Raw genomic sequence first — 24,413 nt, forward strand, 5'->3', positions numbered from 1 at the left:
GTCATGTGTCTGCTTGTGCCAACGGATGTTACGCTGCATCACTGGTGCTCAGATGTTAGATCTTGCCAACAAACAGTGTCTTGTGGGCCCTTCACCACACAGCAAAAGATTCCGAGCAGAGTTCTTTAGCTCAATTTTCCTGCGAAGGTGGAACGAGCTACCAGACATTGCACTCTCAGCAGCCTCACTCTCAATATTAAAAATTAAGTAGAAAACAGACTAACAGACTTCCTATCTGTCCTTTCTTGCACTTGCATCTCATGACATGAAGAAAAAACTTGTTCTCATAGCACTTGGCTTTAATGTTTTCTCCTTGACGTAGATTATTTTTTTCTGTACTTTACTTTGGATAATTAAAAGTCTGCCTAAATGTAAATGTCAGGCAAAGCAAAAACAACAGCAACCAAAGATGGGCAGACACTTTTATAAATCTCATAAAATGTGTTTACTCACATATGCGTTTTAATTGTCACCCCTGCACGAGCAGCACATGTGACTTTTTGGCTCAGTTTATCAGCCACGATGTGGAGCTCAAATTAAACATAAACATGGACTCCTTGACCGGATTTCTGTAGCGACAATTCAAATAAAGTTCATTTAAACAAATACCTGCAACCCTTAAGCCTAGTGTGTTTGTAGTAGAAGTTGCAGCACCAGGTTCAGATGTGGCTTGCGTAGACCTGGCGTGTGCAGACCCGGTGCTTTCAGCAGGAGGAGCTGCAGCTGCAGTCTCTCTGGCGCTCGCTGAAGCCACAGATTGTCTAATTAGATTAAGCGAGGCTTTCCTCAGATAATCATTTAGCCAGCTCCTGTTTTTTCCTCCATTGCAGCGCCGCTTGTGACTGTGAGCTTGCTGAAGGTCGTACTGAATTTCTGGAAAGCAGCCTGGTTTTGGTAGTAATTTGTGGTCTGCTGGCTGAGGAGCTGTGGCTGGGTTATGGGCTGTATCTGGAGCTGTGTGTGTGATAGTGCTCATAGTAATTGGACTGCCACAAATACAGACTGCTGCTAACAGGAGGCGATGGGGGAAGTTTGTGTAAGTACATTTTTCTTCTCCTCAATGATGCAGTAATGAAGTGACAGTGTTGTCTTTTCAGAAATCACTGGCTCTGAGCAGGCTTCCTAACCATATGTAGAATGTTTCCTCTCTCTTTGGAGGACAGCTGCTGCAAATCAACTCTTGCACGCAGTGAGAGTTTGTGTTCTTGCAAAGCAGTGATGATTACATTAGACTGCTGGTTGTAATAAATGATTAGGCTTTAGTTTTGTATGTTTAGCAGCAAAGGTTTATTTGTTAATGTTCGCCTCTGTTCATTCATCTCGAGCTCGATTCCTCGTCTTCTTCTCTTCTTAAACCGACTGCTTCTATCTCGCTCAGATTAAGCCTCGGCTGACTGATTGACACAGATTACAGCTAAAGGCAAAGAGGTCACAACCTGTGAGAAACAAATATAAGGCTTTCAGTTCACATACCAGCATCCACAAAGCCTCGCACATACACTCACTGGGCACTTTCTTAGTTACACCTATACATTCTGAAAGTTTTCTACTTTTACAATGGTAGAGTTTCTCAGTTTTTGTGGAAACCACCTTTTTATATAATGCGCTCCAGTACGACTGTTGTATTGTATTGCATTACATTGTTGAGGTGTACCTAATAAAGTGGCCAGTGAGTGTGTGTTATGTATCCAGACTATCCAGTAACATGCACAGACTGTTTTCTTTTTAACTAAGAATAGTGTATAATATGTATAATAGTGTATGATCAGTGAGACTGGCAAAAATACATAGTGTTAATGAAATCATAGTTTGCTCATCCAAAGGTCAAAGTTCCCCCAGCGTAGTACAACTTTGAGTACTGCACCTAATCCTAAACGTTATGTCCTATTAAATGCTTTGTGTGGTAATATTACTCCATTTTTTAACAATGAGGCCTCAAAAATGTCCTGATCTGTCTTGTCTCCTTGCAGTCACAGGGTCCCCACAAGGCCAGATCCGGACATCAGGCCGACCACTGAGTCTCTATTTTTCAGGAAGGCCTCCGTTGAGTCCCAGAGGAAAGCGACATGGCCAATAACTCTTTACGTGGGCCAAAATATGGCCGACGTGGCGAGGCCAACCACGAGGTGGAGTTTAGCTGCTCACTCATGGAACTGCGCTCTCTCATGGAGCTAAGAGGACCGGAGGCACTGAACAGGATTAAGGAGTGTTACAAAGACGTTAACGGACTGTGTGCCAGACTGAGGACGTCACCCGTCGATGGTAAATATGTTCATCAACTCTGCTTCTGTGTTCAGGTCGTGTCTGTGCTGACTGTCTCTGTCAGGCAACAGGTCTTAAACAAGATGGTCTCTGCTGAGCATCACCAGAAATATGAATCCAAAACAGAACATCCACCACGATGAGCAGGATGCTCCACAGTTACTAAAGGTTGTTTTCAGTCAGAGCCACTGCAGTATGTAATAATGCTTTAGGCCCCTTTGCCAGTGACTCACAGACACCCTCCCCCAGGCCTGGACACCATTAAATCAGCAGAGGACATATGTGGTTTAGTTTGTACTTTTGTTTGCCTTGGGGTACTGTTGACTGGGTGATGGTCAAAGTCGCCTGTGACCTGCAGCCTCCGTTGATCCTGCTTTACTAACACATTCAGGACACTATGGAAAAAGCACAGCGTGTTCCAGTCAGTAAAACCTGTGGATCCATGTTGGTGGGAACAAGATGATCTTGTCTTATCTTGTTTTTGAGGCAGATTCAGTGATGAGAAAGGGTCCAAAATTGTACCCAAAAGATTTAAAGATGTAAGAAGGAAGTCATTCAGCCTTCATGGTGACTTAACCGGATCCATAACTTTTCATGATCATTGTCTCCATCGATTCAAGTCACATGGCATTGTGATTGCTGAAGTGCTCTGTGTTTGTCGTCCAAATCCAACTGCCTTTCTGGTGGCTCCCATTTCTCTGACGAGTGTTATGGACTTGAGCATTTTATTTTTGGGGAAAGTTCCCCCGATGTGGTGATGCTATGATGTGTCTCATACTGACCTATAGACAGGGGGGTCAATGTGTCTCAGTGGACGTATGTCTGGCCTTCGACATTTTCTTCCTCATCATTTATTCATTTAGTCTGTCCATGCTGCACACAGTCAGCAAACCTTCAGTGTTTCAACTCCTGCTGATAGAGAGAAGTGAAATGTCAGCAGCAGCAGCTTAACAGCCGAATGGCAAGTAGGTTCACTTTCAGTACAACTGTACTCACTCGAAGTACAGTTACAATATCAGACAAGATGACAAGAAGTGCTGAGTTAAAACCATTTTCACAATGACTGAGACAGCTGCAGTGTTTCCAAAGGGATATGTTCATTATTGCAACGGAAGCCAGTCTGCTCTCTGTGTCTGCTGCCACACATCACCACAACAGGGCTATGATCTAGTTTGGTGTCGTTTCACAGGATATTCAGTGAATGAGATGAGACGGGCCTTTGAAGAACACTGTCTACATGACATGTGACAGTGCGTCAGCTCAACAGCTAATATACTCACTTGGGTCCTGTTGCAGTCTGCTCTGGCAATCTGGGAAATGGAAGAATGTTTGACTAACTAACTGCCTGGGTTTATCCTCTCTGAACTTTTGAAAGGTCAAAAGAGTAAAAAGAGAAGCGTTTTAACCTCAGTAGGTCTGAGCTGCAGAATAAAAGGAACACTTTCAAAGAAACAGAGATATTGTCCTCACATTACTCATATTACTGAGTATTGCATGCTTTCCAGGTTTTTCACAGGCAATTTTGGACTATATTATGTTGTTATACATTATTGATGGATCATGGATCATTTTTGGATGAATGGATTCAATATACTCTGACACAAACTAACACAATAAACAACACAACACTCATTTTTGTCAGTGATTACAGATGTTGAATTATTCATAACTGGATATGTTCTTAAAAGATTGAAATATGTTAAGGTGACGTATGACCATATGTGAACAGACTAACAAATAAACTCCGTTTTGCTGCACGGCTTTTAACCAAACTTAGTACAATATGTAACTGAAGGTTGTGTTTGTCTTCTGCTGCAGGTTTAGATGGAAATGCAGATGACATCAACAGGAGAAAAGAGGAGTTTGGGAAGAATGTCATCCCTCCTAAGAAGCCAAAAACCTTTGCACAGTTAGTGTGGGAAGCCCTGCAGGATGTCACGCTCATCATCCTGGAAATAGCAGCTATCATTTCACTAGTCCTTTCATTCTACCATCCGCCAGAAGCTAAGAGACAGAGTGAGTTGGTCTGTGTATTTTCTGCAGTGCTCCAACAAGACCTCTACATCATTTCCCTTCCCCTTTATGTGTCTGTAACCTTTAATGGACGGTGCAGAAAAATTCGTTTTTAAAGGTTTTAGAGTGAAGCTCAGCCTCCTGATCATTCAGATAGCAACGGTTTCTGCTTGATGAGTAGGGTTTTAGCATTTTCATGTGTATTTACATTTACATTTGATAACTAGAGTTACATGGAGGCTGTGCAGAGCATAAAGAATGAAACATAGTTTAATCAGAGTAGGGAGAGGGCTGGATAGAGGCAGAGAAGCATCAGCTTATGTTGCACACTGTAATTTTAATTTTACTCTATTATACTTACAAATTTCTTAAATTCCTGGAGAGACACAAGTTGAGCTGCACTACTTAGATCCCTGTGATTTTCTTTGTATTTGTTGTTGTAAAATATCTAAAACGAATAATGAATTGCTTCTACTCAGCATAATATAAGTGAATCCAGAACTTGAATGAACCCATGTGTTTGTGCTATAGGCCTCTAAACTAAAGACTGTCAGTTATCTTGAATTTTAAACATGTTCTAGACATTTCACCAGTGGACACCAATCCTGTGAATCCTTCTGTGCCCTGGCATGTGTGCAGTAAAGAGGAATGCAGCTGGAGTAAATCCGAACCGTTTATTCTTACCTCCAAAGCCTTGTAGCTGTTATGAATGTCCTGAGAGGAGACTGTAATTCTAAGGTTGCGTTCAAGCAGTCTTTTCCTCTCTGTGTGCAGCTCTTGTCATCCATTGGAACAGGGGAACTAATGGTGGTAGCACTGGTGCCACGTGGGTCTGTTCTAACCTTTAGGAAACAAAATGTGAAAGGTGCCAATTGCATATATGCAACTAAGTGTGCAACTAACGGTGTATTTCTGCTATTTAGCTCAAGATTGATCGATAAACAAAGCTGCCATTGTAATCTCCAGAGTTGTAACATCCGTCTTTAAGAAATGCTCAAACACTCCTTTGGAAGCATCCAGTTTGGCTTTGAGAGCATCTGTCAATTATGCAAAAACACAGACACAAATGAAAAACAATAATTCATAACTCAAACAAATGTACTACTACTGGGGAAAATAGATGAGAACCAGCTACAATCACAGAAACTACCACCATTAACCAACATTGCATTATAATGCAACCAGTCAACACCGGGGGTAATTCAGGTATTTTGGCCAGGGAGCATCACATCATCCACCCTCATTTACACTGTGTATCCTTTATACAACAACAAATCACTGCAGAGTAACTCTGACATTACTGAAGAACACAAAAGCTCCAGCACTTGCTAAAGTTGTCACGGCTTCATCAGCTAGGCTGCACCGTTACATCATGTCTGTGTTGTGTCTTCAGACTGTGGCACAGTGGTCGGTGGTGTGGATGACGAAGGTGAAGCACATGCTGGATGGATCGAAGGTGCAGCCATCCTTTTGTCTGTGGTGTGTGTGGTCCTGGTGACAGCCTTTAATGACTGGAGCAAAGAGAAGCAGTTTCGCAGCCTCCAGAATCGCATCGAACAGGAGCAGAAGTTCACCGTAGTCCGAGGGGGACAGATGGTCCAGATCAACGTGTCTGAACTCGTTGTTGGAGACATTGCACAAGTCAAATATGGTGAGAGCAAAACATGCCTGTAGTTGTGTGTTGATAGTGGTGGTTCCACAACAGACATGATGTAATGATGTCACATAATGACCTGATGAGCGTGACCTGTGTCTGTTTCAGGTGACCTTCTTCCTGCTGATGGCGTCCTGATTCAGGGAAACGATCTCAAGATTGATGAGAGTTCTCTGACCGGGGAGTCGGATCATGTCAGGAAGAGTGTTGACAAAGACCCCATGATGCTGTCAGGTGCTTTGTTCTGCTCCATTCACATCAAATTACAGCCAAGTTCAATGTGACCTGAGCTTACAGTGTCAGTTCTCTTCCTCTTCCCACAGAGAAATAATGAGACTTTAAACGACCTGTAATAGTGAGAAATTGACAACATATTTATGTTGACTTTATTCAAAAATGACCATCACCGAAAAGCAGTGCTGTGAAGATTATTCTGAGGAGTCTGAAACAGCTAAATTGATGTCACAGGTTTAAGATCAAACTCTCAAAGGGGATAGAAGTTGTAGTAATTGGATTGGTACATTATTTGTGTCTGTAACTGTAGTAATTGATACAATAATAACTGGGTGTTTTTTAGGGGGGATCACCTCTGTCTCCATCAGGTCACTGACTCACTGACACCTACTATTAAGTCGGGTTTTATTTACATGGGCCCAAATTTTACACAAACTTTATACAATCTACAAGTAATTAGCAGATAACAGTGGCAACTTTTCGGCTTCACTGTTTTGCCCAGAGACACTTTGACATGGAGCCAGGAGGACTGTGAGTCAGACCACTGACCCTAAGGTTCATGAACACCTGCTCTACCAACTGAGCTACCTTGTGAATCTGGCAATACACAAGACAGTTAAAGTAGATGAGTTAATTACAGTAAACAAGCCAACAAAAAAAAACAATAGTAAAAGTCTCCGTCTCTTTCAGGGACCCATGTGATGGAGGGCTCTGGCAAAATGGTGGTCACCGGTGTTGGTGTGAACTCTCAGACTGGTATCATCTTCACGCTGCTCGGTGCAAGTGAGGAATGTGATGTTGAGGCAGAGAAGGACAAAAAGAAGAAAGACAAGAAGGAAGATGAGCGGAAACAGAAAGAGAAGAAGGACAAGAAAAGTAAAGCTTTTCACACATGCAGATACAAAGTAACTGGCAGTATGTTGTTTTTGTGGTTCTGGGGCTTCATAGTAAAATATGCCTGATTGGCTACACACATAACACGCTAACAGAAGTAGTGACTTGTTTTCCCAAGTGGGTTTTCTTTCTTTTGTTTTTGTGTTGTTTTCTGAAAATCTTTTCACATAGTGCTGTCGGGTGGTGAAAATCTCTCAAGATGATTGCGACTCACGTTCGCTCGCACTGCTTCAGAGAATATTTACTGAACATACAGTTGGGCCTTGTTCAGCTTTTTGAATCCAAGAAAGTTTTTCTGGCAAAGCCACATGTAAACATCTTTTTGAAGGAAAACTGATCAGCCAGCCACAGGAAGAAAAGAATGAAGAATTGTCACAGAAAAATCAGAACAGGCAGAAATTCAGAACAGCTTTGGGGAAAAGCAGCACACTTTTTTTGAAGCAGTCAGACCTTGATCAGTGTCTGCTGTATCTAATGTTTACTTGATACCTGGATATGCTAACTAATGGGTGTTGTCTAATATTCTTTTACAGGTAAAAAAGACGAAAAGGGCAAGAAAGGTAAGCAGCACATCACTGCTTCAGTAAAGTGATTTATTATATATATTGGTGAGAGAATGTAAAGGTTGTATTCACCAGCAGCAGTGTTTGTTCTTCTGTCCATCAGTTACCTGAAGCTGGCTGGTTTACTCAGAGCTAAACTGGTCAACTGGTGGATTCTGGTTCATAGTTTTATTAAAATGTCAGATGAAATGAAATATCTGTTTGATGGTGCAGCGTTCTGGTTCGCGTTTTTAATCATCTGTCTTGCTGCGTATTGCTTATGCTTTGCTGTGCAACTCAGCCACGATGCAGAAGATCATGTAAAATCACAGAGCGGGGTCAACAACTGGCAAGTCACATGGTGCGTAAAGGTCAGAGACACTCTGCTAATTCCGTAGCTGAAGACTTCCAAACTTCCACTGGCATTCGTGTGAGCACAAAAACTGTCCAGCGAGAGCTTCATGGAATTGCCAAGCAGCTGCATGCAAGCCTCACATTACCAAGCCTCAGATGGACTGGTGTAATGCACACCGACAGTGCACTGTGGAGCAGTGGAAAAGTGTTCTGTGGAGTGACGAATTGTGCTTCACTGTGTGGCTGGCAAGTCTGGGTTTGGCTTATACTGGGAGAACATTACCTGGCTGATTGCATTGTTCTTTCCATCTTTCTGTCTTTTCCTGTGGGCTTTTCCCTTTCAGGGGTCTCCACAGCGAATCATCTGCCTCCATCTAACTCTGTCCTCTGCATCATCTTCTCTCACAGCAACTAACTTCATGTCCTCCCTCACTACATCCATAAATCTCCTCTTTGTTCGTCCTCTAGACCTCCTGCCTGGCAGCTCCAACCTCAGCATCCTTCTACCAATATATTCACAGTTTCTCCTCTGAACATGTCCAAACCACCTCAATCTGGCCTCTCTGACTTTATCTCCAACACATCTAACATGAGCTGTCCCTCTGATGTCCTCATTCCTGATCCTGTCCATCCTCGTCACTCCCAAGGTTAGAGGTTAGACAGGAATCTCCATGGACTATGATGTTTGCAGATGACATTGTGATCTGTAGTGAGAGCAGGGAGCAGGTGGAGGAAAATCTAGAGAGTTGGAGGTCTGCTCTAGAAAACAGAGGAATGAAGCTTAGCCGCAGTAAGACAGAATACATGTGTGTGAATGAGAGGGACCCAGGTGGAACAGTGAGGTTACAGGGAGCAGAGGTGAAGAAGGTGCAGGACTTTAAGTACTTAGGGTCAACGGTTCAGAGCAACGGTGAGTGTGGAAGAGAGGTGAAGAGGCGAGTGCAGGCAGGTTGGAACGGGTGGAGAAAAGTGTCAGGTGTGTTGTGTGATAAAAGAGTATCAGCCAGAATGAAAGGCCAACAAACTAAAAGAGTGATGCCAACTAATGGAATAATACTTCAACAGTAGACTCAATGAAAGGGGGAACATGAAGCATATGAGTGAACTATAGAAAGATAGATATGGATTTATTGTCATTGCATACAATGTATAACAGAACTCTACAGTCAGTGTTAAAATAATAAAATAAAAAACCCAGTGGCAATATTCCACTTCAGTGCAGTTTGCATTCAGAGCATCCATAACTCTATGATAAAAAATGTTTTGTGCTCATTTGTTTGAGCCTTAAATCTGCTTTACCACTTGTTGCATGGCAACACTTCAAGAAGGCGATTGCTAGGATGCAAGGACTCTCAGAGGATACTTTGTGCATTGTTCAGACTATGTGAGCTGGAAAGTTGTTCTGGGGAGGTTAGTCTAACAACCAATTATTTCCCAGGTCGTATTTGCTGTATGACCCACTGGGAGGCTTACAACTTACAAACCACACACACAAAAAACACATGCGTTACGTGAATATGCTTTCAAGTGTGCAGCAGTAAAATGATACCAGTAGTCTCTCAGCCAAATGGTTCCTCCTCAGGCCAGTGGTGTTGTGTTGATTTCCCATATTAGGCCCTCTTGACATCTCCTCCCGACAGACTGACTCATCCCCTTGAAACCCATCTCTAGCATGCATTCCTCATTAATCAGTTGTAGTGGTTGGGGATAAAATTAGTGGTTGCTGTGTGTGTTCAGAAGAAGGATTAAAGCAATGTACAGAAGTACAAGTGTTTTGCTGTGTTGTGAACATTTCTTGGGCTGGACAACAACTTCCCTGCTATAGTTTATAGAACCAGTGTTTTCCAAATCACTGTACAGACACAGGTCTTTAAAAATGTTTTGTGCTGCAGAGTTTGCTGCTTTGCATTGTCAATGTTAGACTTTTAGTGTTGCTATACAAAGTATCCACAAAATCCTTCTACCTTGTTTTCCAAAGCTCATCAATTCATCAAGGGTGTAATTGTTTGTTAAATTGGCTTAATGTGTGTTGTGGGCTTTGAAGTGGTATCGAAATTTACAGTGCCGCTTTGTATCAGAAACTCTGTAAAATGGATGGATCACTTGGAGGTTTTTCTTTCTTTATTTGAGGAGCTGTACTATGATTTTACACTTGATCATCTTTGATATTGGTGTCTAGTGTCTTGTTAGCCAATAGAGGTTGGTGCAAGAGACTAAAATCAATCAATAAAAAAATAATAAGTTGGTTTACAAGAGGTGACTGATCAGACTTCATAAAATTCCTGCAGAGAATCTTACATGGACCTGAACCTGGTTCCAAAGTCAGAGACCAGGAGACTCTTCCTTCCTGGTCTCTGACTGTTTGTCCGTGAATTATTGTGGTCGCTGTGGTCTCACATTGTGCAGTGTTTCTATGGTCTGAGCAGGTGCTCCTGACTTTGTTGATGATGATTAGGACCAAGCAGATTATTGGCTTAAGCTCGGCAGCTGCTTTCTTCTTCTGCCTAGTGCTGCTGCTTGCCTGTCCACTAATAAAGTCATTACTGATCTGGGATCAGGAGACTGATACACACTCACATACACACACTCAGTTGAGATGCTGTTCATACCAAACGAGATCAATAAAACGTAAAGCAAGGAAATTATACTTTGTACTCACTGTAGGTCTTGCTTAGGTCCTGCATAGCTATGGACCCTACAAACACCCCATACACCATAGCCTGATGTGTATGATGAACGGCTTCCAGCTTGTCCCTTCAGGGGTCACCCTGATGTCAGAAGCCCCTCCTGCCGCAACCCTCAAATTTTATCCAGGCTAGGCGGGGCCACACTAGGTGGGGTGGGATTCAATCCCACAGCCTTCTGCATCCCCACCCGATGCCCTACCCATTGAGCCACAAGGCCCCCTACCCCATCGCCTGTTGTGCACCTCCCTAGAAATGTAAATATATGCTGCAGTGCCTTGGACTACAGTTATGGGTCCACTCAGTCCTTCTGTCTTATCAGTTCGGAGGTCGTTGACGCCACCTCCTCTACCGTCTGCTCTCCTTCTTGCTTTGCTGTAATTTCGGTGAAAGTAACCATGGTTTAACATTGCTTAGCTTTGCGTCACCATTGCTTGTAGTACACCAAGAAAACTCACCGCAGAGGTGAGGACAAGTAAGCACAGTGGCACAGAAAAACCACCGCCAACTAGCAGTTTGGGTTTGTAATTGCAGCTCAACACCCACACACATATGAATGCTCACAACGGCTTAAAAGGCTCTATAGCCTTTGTGTGGGATCAACACACAATTATAAATCAATCTTAATGCACTTAGTTAGTTAACTAGCAGCCCTGCTCTGACAATACTGTACAGGAAAGTCTGGCTGAGATAAAGGGACACAACCTGTTGACCTGCAACATCAAGGCCCTGCCCTTAACTGGCCGTCCTGTTGGTTCACTCTGTGAACGGAGGCCTTCACTGATTTTGAACTTGCTTCTTTTGGTTCTAGTTTGGGTAATTCATTTCATAAATGCCATTAAACTTCCCTTTGATTTCCCTATACCAAAATATCTCTCTGTTCTCCTAACGATGAAAAACTCCTCCAGCTGATGTCATCAGGGGGTGTTTTTTAAAAAGCATTAATGTACATTTACACACTAACCTAAAGCCATAGAGAGCAAGTTGAAAATTGGTGAAGTTGCCCTTTATTAAAATTATCATTCTTATTCTTGAACACGGACCTTTCAGGTGACAAAGAAAACAAATGATTTGTCCTGATGATAAAATGTTTGCTTGTTTGTTGTCTGTAGATGTGTTATGGATATTGAAATCATCATGTCGCTTCTGTGCCTGTTTTAATTTGCTGCTGATGCAATCTTAATGTTTTGTCTTAATACATTCAATATAATCTACATTTCCACAGCAGTAATATTAAATAAGTGCAGAAAGAGGAATTCTCACCACCCTGACGGCACTTTACCAATATGTGTTAAGTCACTTACTCACTGATTCATTCAAATTCAATTTCCCTACAGCACTTTGAGCAAGTTATGGTGGCATAGTTCCTTAGGGTTATATTTGATGATAAGGTCCCATGAAGACAACACAGAGAGAAAGTTAAAGTGTAAGAAGATCAATATTATTTTAACCTGTGTATGTTGTCAGGACTGCAGAGTAACTAAGTCGCCATTGTTAAATATATACTGGGTCCTTCAAGAGCAGCTTTTGCTCTCCGTGTCAGGAGCAGAAAGCAACCTTAAAAAAACTAGATGTGGACAAAGCTTAAGCTTTAAGAACATATACCGGAGCATTCAAAACTGTAGTAGCAGTAGCAGAACAACAGATCATTTGTCTGCATCCACAGCTGAACCTAGAAACACAACATTAGCAGTACAATAGACTGAGATCCAGATTAATAAATAATTAACACTGATTTAGGTGTTAATTATTTATTAATCTGTGATTTAGGTCTCCACATTAGATAATCCTGCTGGACAAACACCATGACAGAAAAAAAGTTAAGTGAAACCAGTAGACCTATGTAAATTAAACCAGCTTGACATAACTGATGTATCAGCAGCCACAGGTTTGATGATGTTTGTCTAAACACTTAAGTTCTTCTCTGACTTTCTGTGTCCCCTGAAGAAAAAAACAAGGATGGAGCCAATGTAGAGATGCAGCCACTCAACAAGGATGGAGAACCAGAGAAGAAGAAGCTTCCAAAAAAGGAGAAGTCTGTCCTCCAGGGGAAGCTGACCAAACTTGCTGTGCAGATCGGCAAAGCAGGTATGAACATATATAGAAATCCTCTGAAGGTTGAACGCTCTGTCCTCTCTGGGTAAAAGTCCAAAATTTACTGGGCTCTTCTACAATTAAATCATCCAATGGATGTTTACCGTTAAGACACAGCAGTCACGGACTGTGAACATTAGGGATTCATTGACTCAGAGGAGGAAACATGGCATCCTGTTGTCCATCTACATGTCTTTCAGTATCTCAGGACAAGTCTCTTCATGGTGTGTTACTGCTTGTTTTGTAATGTTTGCGAGAGATGGGTTTCAGGGGGATGATGTGTGTTATGGCTCAGATCAGCATCCAAAGGATGTTGTTGACTACAACTACACAAAAACGCAAACCCAATCACTAAAATCGTTTTTAAACGGATAAAACATTTTTGCCTCTGTCTTTCCCTGCGTTTTTTTCTGTCTCAGGTCTGTTCATGTCAACTATCACTGTCATCATCCTCATCACTCGCTTCTTGATTGATATCTTCTGGATTCAGGGGATTAACTGGTCAAAGCTTTGTTTGCCCGTCTACATCCAGTACATGGTCAAATTTTTCATCATTGGTGTGACGGTGCTGGTCGTAGCCGTGCCTGAAGGCCTCCCTCTGGCTGTCACCATCTCCTTGGCCTATTCAGTCAAGGTTTGTTTGGATACAGTGTTATACAGCCTTGACATTGCTGTTCTGTTTAATAAATGCAGAGTAAGAATATTATTAAATCCTGTTTTTAGCACAAAGTTCCATAAATGTAAATTATAGTGAGTTCAGAAAAACAGCACTCGGGGGTCACTTAATGCTGCTTTTGTCTTTTGTCAGAAAATGATGAAGGACAACAACCTGGTTCGCCATCTGGATGCTTGTGAGACGATGGGCAACGCCACAGCCATCTGCTCCGACAAGACAGGCACACTCACTATGAACCGCATGACAGTGGTGCAGGCCTACATTGCAGGATGCTACTACAAAAAAGTCCCCGAGCCGGAGCAGATCCCTGCCAAGATCCTGGACCTGCTTGTCCTGGGCATTGGGGTCAACTGCGCTTACACCACTAAGATTATGGTGAGCTGTAAAAATAGCCATCCATTCAGGAAGCTCTGTGAGTTAAGCATTTGGCTGAGAGAGCTCTGTCTTGAAGAGCAGCAGCTTAGGGCTCTTCTGATCTGCTCCTGGATCCACTGCACAGATCATAACTCTGGGAGTTCTGCTACAAGAGTTAAAAAGTGCTACTTGTCCCCGCCCACATGGTCACTGTCACTTATTTTCATCACCAGCTGATCTGATGGCTGTTTTGCAGTCGTTTGGCCTCCTAATAATCTAAGAATAAGAATAATCAAGAAGACTTCACCTGTTTTGTGTTTGTCAAAAATTAACATCCTTTCTCCTGCTGCTTCAGCCTCCAGAGAAGGAAGGTGGGCTGCCTCGCCAGGTGGGAAATAAGACCGAATGTGCCTTACTTGGACTCACCCTCGACCTGTGCCGAGACTATCAGAGCATCCGCAGTGAAGTCCCAGAAGAGAAACTGTTTAAAGTTTACACCTTTAACTCCGTGAGGAAGTCCATGAGCACTGTGCTAAAGAACCCTGATGGCAGCTATCAGATGTTCAGTAAAGGAGCTGCTGAGATCCTGCTCAGGAAGTAGGTTTCCTGCCAGAGATGACACAACTCTGTGCTCAGTAAGGCGATTGTCACATGACTCTTTCCTGTGGTTCCAGATGCTGTAAGATCCTGATATCCAATGGCGAGGCCAGGCTTCTCAAACCTCGAGATCGAGACCAACTACTGAAGAAGGTGATTGAGCCCATGGCACAGGAGGGACTAAGGACCATCTGCCTTGCCTACAGAGACTTCCCCTGCACTGATGGAGAACCTGACTGGGACAATGAATCCTACATCCTCTCTGGCCTCACCTGCATTGCTGTGGTTGGCATTGAGGACCCTGTACGACCTGAGGTACATCGGCCTGGTCTTTCCCCAGGGGCCCATTCTCTTTCTTAAAGAATCTGTAGTGTTGAAACTAAATGTAATTTATGATGTTTATGACCTGGGAGCAGTCCGATTAATAATCAAGGCCTCCGTTTAACTAAGCGTCTCAGAAAAAGGAGATAAGTGTGATGGGGGTCAGGCAGAGAATGTGTGACCAATCATTACAGCAGCTTGTATGATGACTTGCAAGCAAACAAGTCCAAAATACATTTCTATAATTTTGTTTAAAAAAAAAAAAAGCTTTCCCGTCCACTTTGGATCCCAAGTACATCTTTTTTTGTTTTTTTAAATTCGAGTGGGGTTATGTTTCTTATTACACTGCGTTTAATGTTAAGTGCTTGACTGTTTAAAGAAAATATTCAGTAATGTCCTAATGGTTTTTGTTCAATTTAGAGACACCGGTGGCCCTAAAAATAAATGTAGAAAAGTAAAAGTGCCGACTGCAGGCATTCATAATAACTTGCTTTGTCTAAACATATCTTATGTTAAAGGAGCCTGGTGCCTTGCATTGTTCACTTTTATAAAAAAAAAACTGGAGCCCCACCAGTCAGAAGTTGAACCCACAAGTTGTTTTTTTGACATGATTGCTACATGAGATTCTGCTCTATTACAGGCAATAAAAGGGTGTATTCAGATTTATGTTTTATGATGTAGGCTAGTTACTCATTTTTGCATCATATTTTTGCACATCTACCTTATCTCTGAAGGACTGCGTCACAGGCCACACTAAACCCCTAACATGCACATTTATTTTTCTTGAACAATTAAAACCTGTTTTTTTACCTATTTGTCCAGTTCCTTCTGTCCACAGAGCTTCATATTAAAGTATCATTATCAACTTCTTTTTTCTCCTGTGGTTCTCACCAGGTACCAGAAGCCATAAGGAAGTGCCAGCGGGCTGGTATCACTGTCCGCATGGTGACCGGAGACAACATTAATACTGCGAGGGCCATTTCCATCAAATGTGGCATTCTGCAACCTGGAGATGACTTCCTGTGTCTTGAGGGCAAAGAGTTCAACCGACGGATCCGCAACGAGCTAGGAGAGGTCAGACTATCACAGACCCGAACCACAGGACACACTGCCTGTCCCATTGTGTCATATAGTCATGTCATGTCCCGAACCGGAATTAGAGTTAATATAGTGTAATTAAATCGATATAATGTTTTTGGTTCACACAGCTGCCTCTGGTGGTCCTTTCTTCCCCGTGTTGAATTTTGATAGTGTTTAGGTGCGTTAAAAGATGAACCCATACAGATTCTGGAAAGCCTTTGTTTTTCTGCAGATTGAGCAGGAGCGCATTGATAAGATTTGGCCAAAGCTGAGAGTCCTCGCCAGATCATCTCCAACGGACAAACACACTCTGGTCAAAGGTTAGACACAGTTTAACCAAGCTGATGGAGGAAAGACAGATAGATGTAGAGGTTAGACAGGAGAATTAAGACAAGGCACATTGGTTTATGTGACAGTTTGAAAGTGCATTACACATAGTACATGAAACATCCTGTACTGTACCATGAGTATACAGTATGTAAAAACCACAGTCAAGACATGACGAAATAAAAATGACAAAAACAGCAGAGAAAACAAGGTTTTAGCTCACTTTGAAATTGGTCACATTCGCACAGCCTATATCCTGGTTTGGTCCTTCAGTGTGTCTCAGCTGTGTGTCTATCTGTCATTCTCTCAGGTATCATTGACAGCACAATTCTGGAGCAGAGACAGGTTGTCGCAGTAACGGGAGATGGAACGAACGACGGTCCCGCCCTGAAAAAAGCAGATGTTGGCTTTGCCATGGTAACAGTTGTCATCAGTGTTGTCAGACTGTTGCTTCCAGTTTAAAAAGTGATAATAATCACTACATAAAGGATAGAAACCTTCAAGTTAACAACCTGTTAGTACTCGCTGATCTAAAGGACATTAAGGTGTAAACTGAAAAAAATTCAGTCGTCAGAAATTAAATTAACATTTTCGAGATTAATAAAAACAGAAACAAAAGTCCAAATGCACATCAAACGTCCTGCTTTCTTCTGTTGTGGTCGTCACGCTCAGATCAGGGTGTTTTTTCCTCTGATGGTTTTTAAACTGCTTGAGGAGGGAGGTCAGGACTGCATTCTCCTCTCATGGTTACCACTTGTCCTTCAATGTGCTTCAATTCATTGTGGACATTATTGACAAGGCTCTATTTGTTCTACATTTGTTTGACATTTCTTCTATTTGATTATATAAGAAAAATCGGGATAAACATGCAGAATCAAGCATGTCCAAACTACATACAGCACTTTTGATGCATGAAATAAGAATGGACAGTCCATGTTGACACGTTTTTGGCAACATGTGGATCTCTGTACAAAATCTGCCTTTGATGATTCTCCCTAAACCCTCAAACTAATCACCAGTCAGTTAATACAGAATAAGACTTTCAGATTAGGGGAAACAACAAGTCCAGTTGTAACTAAATTGCATTTTCTTGGAATCTCATAACCTAAAGGACAAAAACTGCCTATTTGGTGATGGATTCTGCTTATCATACTTAAAATCTACATGAGTCAGTTCCTTTCAAATAAATTTGATACATAAAAGAGCCATTCCCCCGAATCTCAAATGCTCAAATCTCAAATACTAGTATCAGAGCATGTGTTCATCCACCCGCTCAGCTGATCTTGACAGACGTGTAGGACCAGTCAACTATATGAGCAGCATTTAGGTGACGTCCTTTAGTCTTTAGCATCCTTGTAGATTCGACAGCTTCAGGTTCAGAACATGAAGAGTTCTTACTTGTGAAGACGACCCAGTCTAAGCTGGGCCCAGGATCATGTATGCTATCTAACTTTTATGCTGTGTTCTGTAGGGCATTGCAGGGACGGACGTGGCCAAGGAGGCGTCTGACATAATTTTGACAGATGACAACTTCAGCAGCATCGTAAAGGCTGTGATGTGGGGCAGGAACGTTTATGACAGCATCTCCAAGTTCCTTCAGTTCCAGCTGACTGTCAACGTGGTTGCTGTCATCGTCGCTTTCACTGGAGCCTGCATCACCCAGGTCAGAGACACTGGACACTGATGCTGTCTGATTGATCCAATGCTGGAATTATTGATTTTGGAGAGGTCTGCTGTTGCTACTTCACCAGTCAACAAGGTGCTCAAGTCGTGTGAATCCAGAAATAAAAAAAAGAACTTGCAAAAATTGGTTGACTAATGAACGAATCTAATTGATTTTGCCAACACATTTGGCCTCCATCCAGGTAGTTCAATACTTCAATTTGAATTTGGCAACATATGAATCAAAAAGTAAATATGACATTCAAGTAATTTGGTCATAAGATCATAACGTTCTGATCGTACCTTGTGAAGTACATCAGCTAATTGTGGAGTTTGGGAACATGTAAAATGTAAATAAAAACATAATACAGTGATTTGCAAATCTCATCAACCCATATTTCATTCACAATAGAACATAAGTAACATATCAGATGTTTAAACTGCGAAATTTTTACATTTCATTGAAAATATTACACCATTTTGATTTTGATGGCCGCAACACATCTCAAAAAAATTAAAACATTGGCAACAAAAGGCTGGAAAAGTAATTGCAGCTAATAAAAAAATGGAGGAGCATTTGACAACTAATCACATTAATTGGCAACAGGTAACATGACTGGGTATAAAAGGAACATTTTAGAGAGACAGAGCCTCTCGAATGTAAAGATGGACAGAGGTTAACCAATCTGCGCAGACTGCACCCAAAAATTGTGCAACAATTTCAGAAAAAAGATCCCACCATCAACAGTACATAATATCATCAAAAGATTCAGAGAATTGGGAGGAATCTCTGTGAGCAAGGGACAAGGCCCAAGGTCAAAACTGGATGCATGTGATCTGCAGGCCCTCAGGCAGCACTGCATTAAAACCAGGCCTGATTCTGCATCTCTGATGGTTTGGTGGTGTATTAGTGCTATGGTGTGGGCAGCTCACACATCTGGAAAGGCTCCATTAATGGTGAAAAGTACATAGAGGTTTCAGAGCAACATATGCTCTGTCATATGCAACGTCTCTTTCGGGGATGGTCTTGCATATTTCAGCAGGACAATGCTAAACCTCATACTGCATCCATCACAACAGCGTGGCTTCACAGGAGAAGAGTCCGGGTGCTGAACTGGGCTGTCTGCAGTCCAGACTTTTCACCAATAGAAAACATTTAGGGCATCATAAAAATGAAAAATCCAGCAACAAAGACCCAGGACTGTTGAGCAGCAAGAATCCTGCATCAGAAAGAAGGGGACAGTATTCCTCTCCTAAAACTCCAGCACCTGGTCTTCTCACTTCCCAGATGTTTACAGACAGTGGTTAAAAGAAGAGCCGATGCTACACAATAGTAAAAACTGCACTGTTCCACCTTTTTTTGAGATGTGTTGCTGCATTTAAATTCAAAATGGCAAATATTTTCCATGAAATGGTAAAATTTTAACATCTGATATGTTGTTTATGTTCTGTTGTGAATAATATATGGGCTGATGAGTTTTGCAGATCTTAACATTCTGTTTTTATTTACATTTTACACATTGTCCCGACTTTTTTGGATTTGGGGTTGGAAATGAAATTTCATCAGACGATCTTCTGATGGTTATTTTACTTCCTGCTTCTCTTATTCTCTGTTTTCTACGACAGGAAAACTCCAGGTTAATTGCTACTATAGTCTCTCTGGTGACCAACACTGACTGAAGATCTGTGTGTTTGTTTTCAGGACTCTCCTCTGAAAGCTGTGCAGATGTTGTGGGTCAACCTCATCATGGACACTTTCGCTTCGTTGGCTCTTGCCACCGAGCCTCCGACAGAGGCGCTGCTGCTTAGGAAACCGTACGGACGCAAGAAGCCACTTATCTCGCGCACCATGATGAAGAACATCTTTGGACATGCAATCTACCAGCTAACTGTAATCTTCACTCTGCTCTTCGTGGGTCAGTAAACCACCACCTCTGAAACAGATTCTCTGTGTTTACCTAATTATTTGGAAAATACTTTCTCATCTGCTCCTATACAGTAACTTAAATAGCCACCTACTGCTGTGGGTTTTGCATTTTATTAAAATATTTTGCACTGAATGTACCTTGAGATGAAGGGCTACATTGGATTATTGGATAATATTGATAGATATATTTATTTACATCTAAAAAGATTTAGAATGTTGGCTGACGTCAATCCAGAAACTTATTCCTTTTGACAGGAACATAGAAAATATTTGACTAAAAGTATTGTTGAGGTCGCATAAACATCACTTCATGTTATATTATTTCAACATTTCATAACTGTTGGCACTTTCTTAGTTTGTCTCACAAGCAATATTTTGGGCAGTGTTAGGAAAATCTTGAACTTAGCCGTGGCTGACATTCTAGTCCACGGAAGTCATTAAAAGGGACTTTGCATTTGCCAGGCCCTCCGGTTTCCACCCACAGTCCAAACACATGCATGTTAAGTTCATTGGTGACTCTAAATTCATATTGGGTGTGAATGTGAGTGTGAATAGTTGTCTGTCTGTGTATGTCTCTCTGGGTTGGCGCTTAGACAGACTGGAGACCTGTCCACGGTGGCCTCTCGCCTAATGACAGCTTGGACAGGCTCCATCCCACAACCTAAAACATGATGAGCAGTTACAGATAATGGATGGATGGGCTGTGACTGTAAATATTTTATCAAATATATCAACCAAACTTGTATTTTTTAAATAATTGAACTCATTATCAAATGTTACTTTCTAATTATTTTGAGTCTTTATATCCTGAAAAATAGGTTGTTTTTTTCAACAAAACCTTTGCACACAAAATGGTCCGGATAAGGATAAGTATGACTGATTGTCAATTTAAGCATATGAAAGTAGGCAAAGACAGCAACCATTATGGGAAGAAGACGATGCAGAGGACAGAGTTAGATGGAGGCACATGATTCACTGTGGAGACCCCCTATTCCAACATTCCTCTTTTTCACCAACGTGCATGTTAAGCGTATTCTTGCTTTGCTGTACGGCTATGTTTCTATTTTTATTTGTATGTTCAGCTTTTGGATTTGACTGATTCTAGACCTTGTCAGAACCTTTGTTCAACCTTTTTTTACAGGTGAAAAGCTGTTGGATATTGACAGTGGCAGGAACTCCCCTCTCCACGGTCCACCCTCGGAGCACTACACCATCGTCTTCAACACTTTTGTTCTCATGCAGATCTTCAACGAGCTCAATGCCCGTAAGATTCATGGGGAGAGGAATGTGTTTGAGGGTGTCTTCAGGAATCCCATCTTTTGCTCCATTGTCCTGGGAACCTTAATCACACAGGTAACCACTACACCTGGTGAGGTTCACAATGTCAAATAACAAATCAGTCCTTGTGTGATGTTGTTGCTCTGGTCTCCTGTAGATCATCATCGTGCAGTTTGCTGGGAAACCATTCAGTTGTGTGGCTCTGTCCATTGAGCACTGGCTGTGGTGTGTTTTTCTGGGCCTTGGCACCCTCCTGTGGGGACAGGTAAGACTTTCTCAGAGTGAAACAACTTAATTTTGATAGCTGACAGCTGAAATAAGGGGGGAAAGAGGAGGTATCGCTTGCTGCAAGTGCAGCTGTTGCTATTGACTAATATTTGTGTTGGTCCTCCCTCTCAGCTGGTGTCCAGTGTCCCCACCAATTGGCTTAAGTTCCTAAAGACAGCAGGTCATGGCACACAGCAGGAGGAAATCCCTGAAGAGGAGCTTGAGGAGATGAAGGACCTGGATGAGATTGACCATGCTGAGATGGAGCTGAGAAGGGGCCAGGTGCTCTGGTGTCGTGGTCTCAACCGCATCCAGACGCAGGTAGGAGTTCACCGTTAATGGGAAATGACACCTGGATCTGACATTCAGGAACTGTCACTGGCAAAACATTCCACATAAACATAAAATTCCCTTTTGCAGTATTAGTCCCCAAGTAAAAGTAGCCTAAGGAAGTGAGGCAGTGGCTGAGACACACTGGTATCAGAATTAAAGATTATCATGATATATGGTCAAGAGAGGCACAGTTTTCCAAATAGAACCTATAGAGAGAAATACCAGAATTTTCCTTTGACAGTGAACTGTCTCCCTTTTGTCTCAGATCCGTGTGGTGAATGCCTTTAGAGACAGTGTGTCTCCCTACGAAGGTTTGGAGACGCCCGAGTCTCGCAGCTCCATCCATAACTTCATGACGCACCCAGAGTTTCGCATCGAGGACTCGGAGCCTCAGATCCCTCTGATCGATGAGAACGAGAGCGAAGATGACCCCCCCACCAAGCGAAACTCCATCATCGTCCCACCACCACTGACCGAACTATCCAACACGCCCCAAACACTGTCCTCCCCAACCCAGACCAACAATGCCATTGACCGCATTGCCTCACTGCACAGAGACACCTCCAGGTCTGGTCTGATTCCTCCCAACTCAGCAGGTCTGCCTCCATGTCCAGGCAGCCCCCTACACAGCCTGGAGACCTCACTGTGAAGCCCTGTCCCAACACCTGACCACTCGTTGCTGACTCTTTGTTGCTGTGAGAGTTCCACTGAGAGCAGAGGGCTGAAAAGTTTTTTAAAAACTAAACCTTGCCTGATGGGTTCTCGGGGTTGAACTACTGGTTTTTTAAATCCAAGAAGGAGAGAAGTATCCAGATGTTTGCCAGCTGTGTTTGGAACAGCTACAGCAGCAGGTTCACACCGACTGATACCTTCCTTTCTGATGTTTTCCTTCTTTTCTTTACTGAACTCTGCAGTTGTTTAGGAGAAGTATTTGTGAGGTGGTATTCAGTTTGTGATCTGTAAATACGTTGATGTTCAGACATAGTCAGTGCTCATGTTGAGTTTTCAGCACAAGAGCCGATGTAAAATGATGGTGGCAAATTAGGGTTAGGTTTGTGTCAAGGTTTTAACTTAAGCATAATGGGAGATTTCATTGCTACAGTGATGTGTGTTTATAGACTGAATGTTTAAAGTGAATGTCCAACATTTTATTTTATTGTAGTATTTTTGTAAAAAAAAAAGTTTTAGATTGGTGTTTTAAAAAATGTAAAACCAAAAGTTAATAAAAGATAAAAAAACTTCCATAGCAGAGTGTCAAAGGCATCTTTATCTCAATAAGAACACAAGTCAAATCCTACAATTTTAATAATGTTCCAACAATGACACAAATAAACCAGAACACTTGTGCTGTAGAAAAGAATAAGTGTATGTAAAAGAAAGAGACAATAGGAAAAAAAAGTGCAAGTTGGAGGATAGTTGTAAATGAGAATTGTCCCATAATTGTGCAAGAAAAAGATTTTTACTGTGAGACTAAAGTTATAATTTTGCAACACAAATTGTACAGCGAATAAAGGTCACAGAAGTTAAGATATTTAATGAGAAAATCTCTAATTAAAAAAAACCTATTAATATTCTACATCCCCTATTGAGGGGAGGAGGTGACAGCATGGAGAAATTAAATACTGATTACAGGACAAACTTAAACTGTATATATGGAAATTTAATAAATACCGTTAGATGCACGTGGAATCTCATCCCCACAGTCCTGTACTGTACCTGTGCTGTGGGTTCAAGTCCATGGACTCGTCACTGCTCGCTCAAACTCACGGATGGAGGTAAAGAGAATGTAACTTGTTCACCTGTGTGGATGTCACAGATGTGATCTGACATAATTAATTATATAATATTCGAAATTGTTATATTAATTTCTTTTAGCAGTTGAACTGTTAGTGTTTAGGTCGGTTTGGTTGAGCTACCAGTCATTTCACTTCCACTGCAGGGATGGGGCCAGTGGGGCGGCTGGGCCAAAATCTGATTTGCCACTCCAGGTTCCACCCCCAGAGAACGACGTGTAACAGGGTACCTTTTGTAGAACTTCTAGCACGAGGAGAACCGACTCAAATGGAGGCTGAAATAAATCCCTATCATTATAAATGAATAAAATTGAATATTATTTAATTATTATGTACATTTCGGGGTTTTTCATTTGACATCTTAAAAGTTTGTTGCCGCTGCAACCAGGCAGGTTATCGATTCAAGGGATGGATTTGTACTTCCCCGGAAATGGTTTATTTCTATTTGTTTATGACTATTTAGAGTTAAAATAGTACATAAAATACACAGGTGACTGATTTGACATTTGTTATGCTGAAAAGCTTCCACATCTGCCTCTGCTTCCACAGTCACTAAACAGTCATTAGCTTAATGTTTTCTTTGTCTACCATTATGGTGTATTTTACTATGCATCTATGTAAACTTTTAGCAAACTTCAAACTATTTTAAACTACCAGAACTGTTAATTTTAGTCATCTATTTACATTTCTTTTATTTATTTTAACCACATATCATGCTACTGTATACTTTGTAAAGTGCCACTTGTTGGGATTCATTGGTGTAAATCATTGCTTCTCTGGAACAATAGTGGTATGTGTCCGAGTTTCTTTGCTCCGTGGAATCTTTTGTAATAAATACTTGTATACAGTATATTGATTTTTTTTCCTATTAGATATATAATAATAAATAGTTTTTGACTTAAAGCTCCAGTACAGCATCAAAATTCCATTTTATTATTATTATTATTATTATACATGTTATCTATTATTTGTTCATCTGAATGTCGTTACTTTGTCATGTAACCTATTTTAGTGGAAATAAACTTTAAGCCCGGAAACCGGGTTGAACTACTCTTCCCACAGTTCCG

At 41.7% G+C, this 24,413-nt stretch overlaps 1 protein-coding gene across 2 annotated transcripts; it reads left to right on the top strand.

Moving 5' to 3' along the window:
* Positions 1-23: 23 nt before the first annotated feature.
* On the top strand, positions 24-23,236 carry LOC137108596 (plasma membrane calcium-transporting ATPase 1-like). Of its 2 annotated transcripts, XM_067493375.1 has the most exons (21): positions 24-1,036; positions 1,971-2,262; positions 4,081-4,278; positions 5,669-5,926; positions 6,038-6,163; positions 6,854-7,039; positions 7,591-7,617; positions 12,585-12,725; positions 13,151-13,365; positions 13,540-13,782; positions 14,117-14,358; positions 14,436-14,673; positions 15,574-15,753; positions 15,992-16,079; positions 16,397-16,503; positions 17,558-17,749; positions 19,451-19,664; positions 20,817-21,028; positions 21,111-21,218; positions 21,353-21,541; positions 21,819-23,235. In XM_067493375.1, exons 2-21 carry the CDS (start codon positions 2,067-2,069, stop codon positions 22,200-22,202), a joined length of 3,744 nt encoding a protein of 1,247 aa, XP_067349476.1. In that variant the 5' UTR covers positions 24-1,036; positions 1,971-2,066; the 3' UTR covers positions 22,203-23,235. The 2 variants fall into 2 exon arrangements, with proteins under 2 accessions (XP_067349476.1, XP_067349477.1); XM_067493376.1 differs by lacking the exon at positions 24-1,036 and having other exon boundaries at positions 2,042-2,262; positions 21,819-23,236.
* Positions 23,237-24,413: the final 1,177 nt, after the last annotated feature.

Source organism: Channa argus, chromosome 23 (genome assembly GCF_033026475.1).
Source record: "Channa argus isolate prfri chromosome 23, Channa argus male v1.0, whole genome shotgun sequence".
In the NCBI taxonomy this organism is placed as follows: Eukaryota; Metazoa; Chordata; class Actinopteri; order Anabantiformes; family Channidae; genus Channa; species Channa argus.

What these genes read in the sequence shown, in the direction of transcription:
- LOC137108596 (XM_067493375.1), top strand. Translation starts at nt 2,067, where the DNA reads ATGGCCAATAACTCTTTACGTGGGCCAAAATATGGCCGACGTGGCGAG. An exon ending in AGACGAAAAGGGCAAGAAAG is followed by an intron (nt 7,618 to 12,584) that starts GTAAGCAGCACA and finishes TGTCCCCTGAAG; the next exon opens with AAAAAAACAAGGATGGAGCC. An exon ending in CAAACACACTCTGGTCAAAG is followed by an intron (nt 16,080 to 16,396) that starts GTTAGACACAGT and finishes TCATTCTCTCAG; the next exon opens with GTATCATTGACAGCACAATT.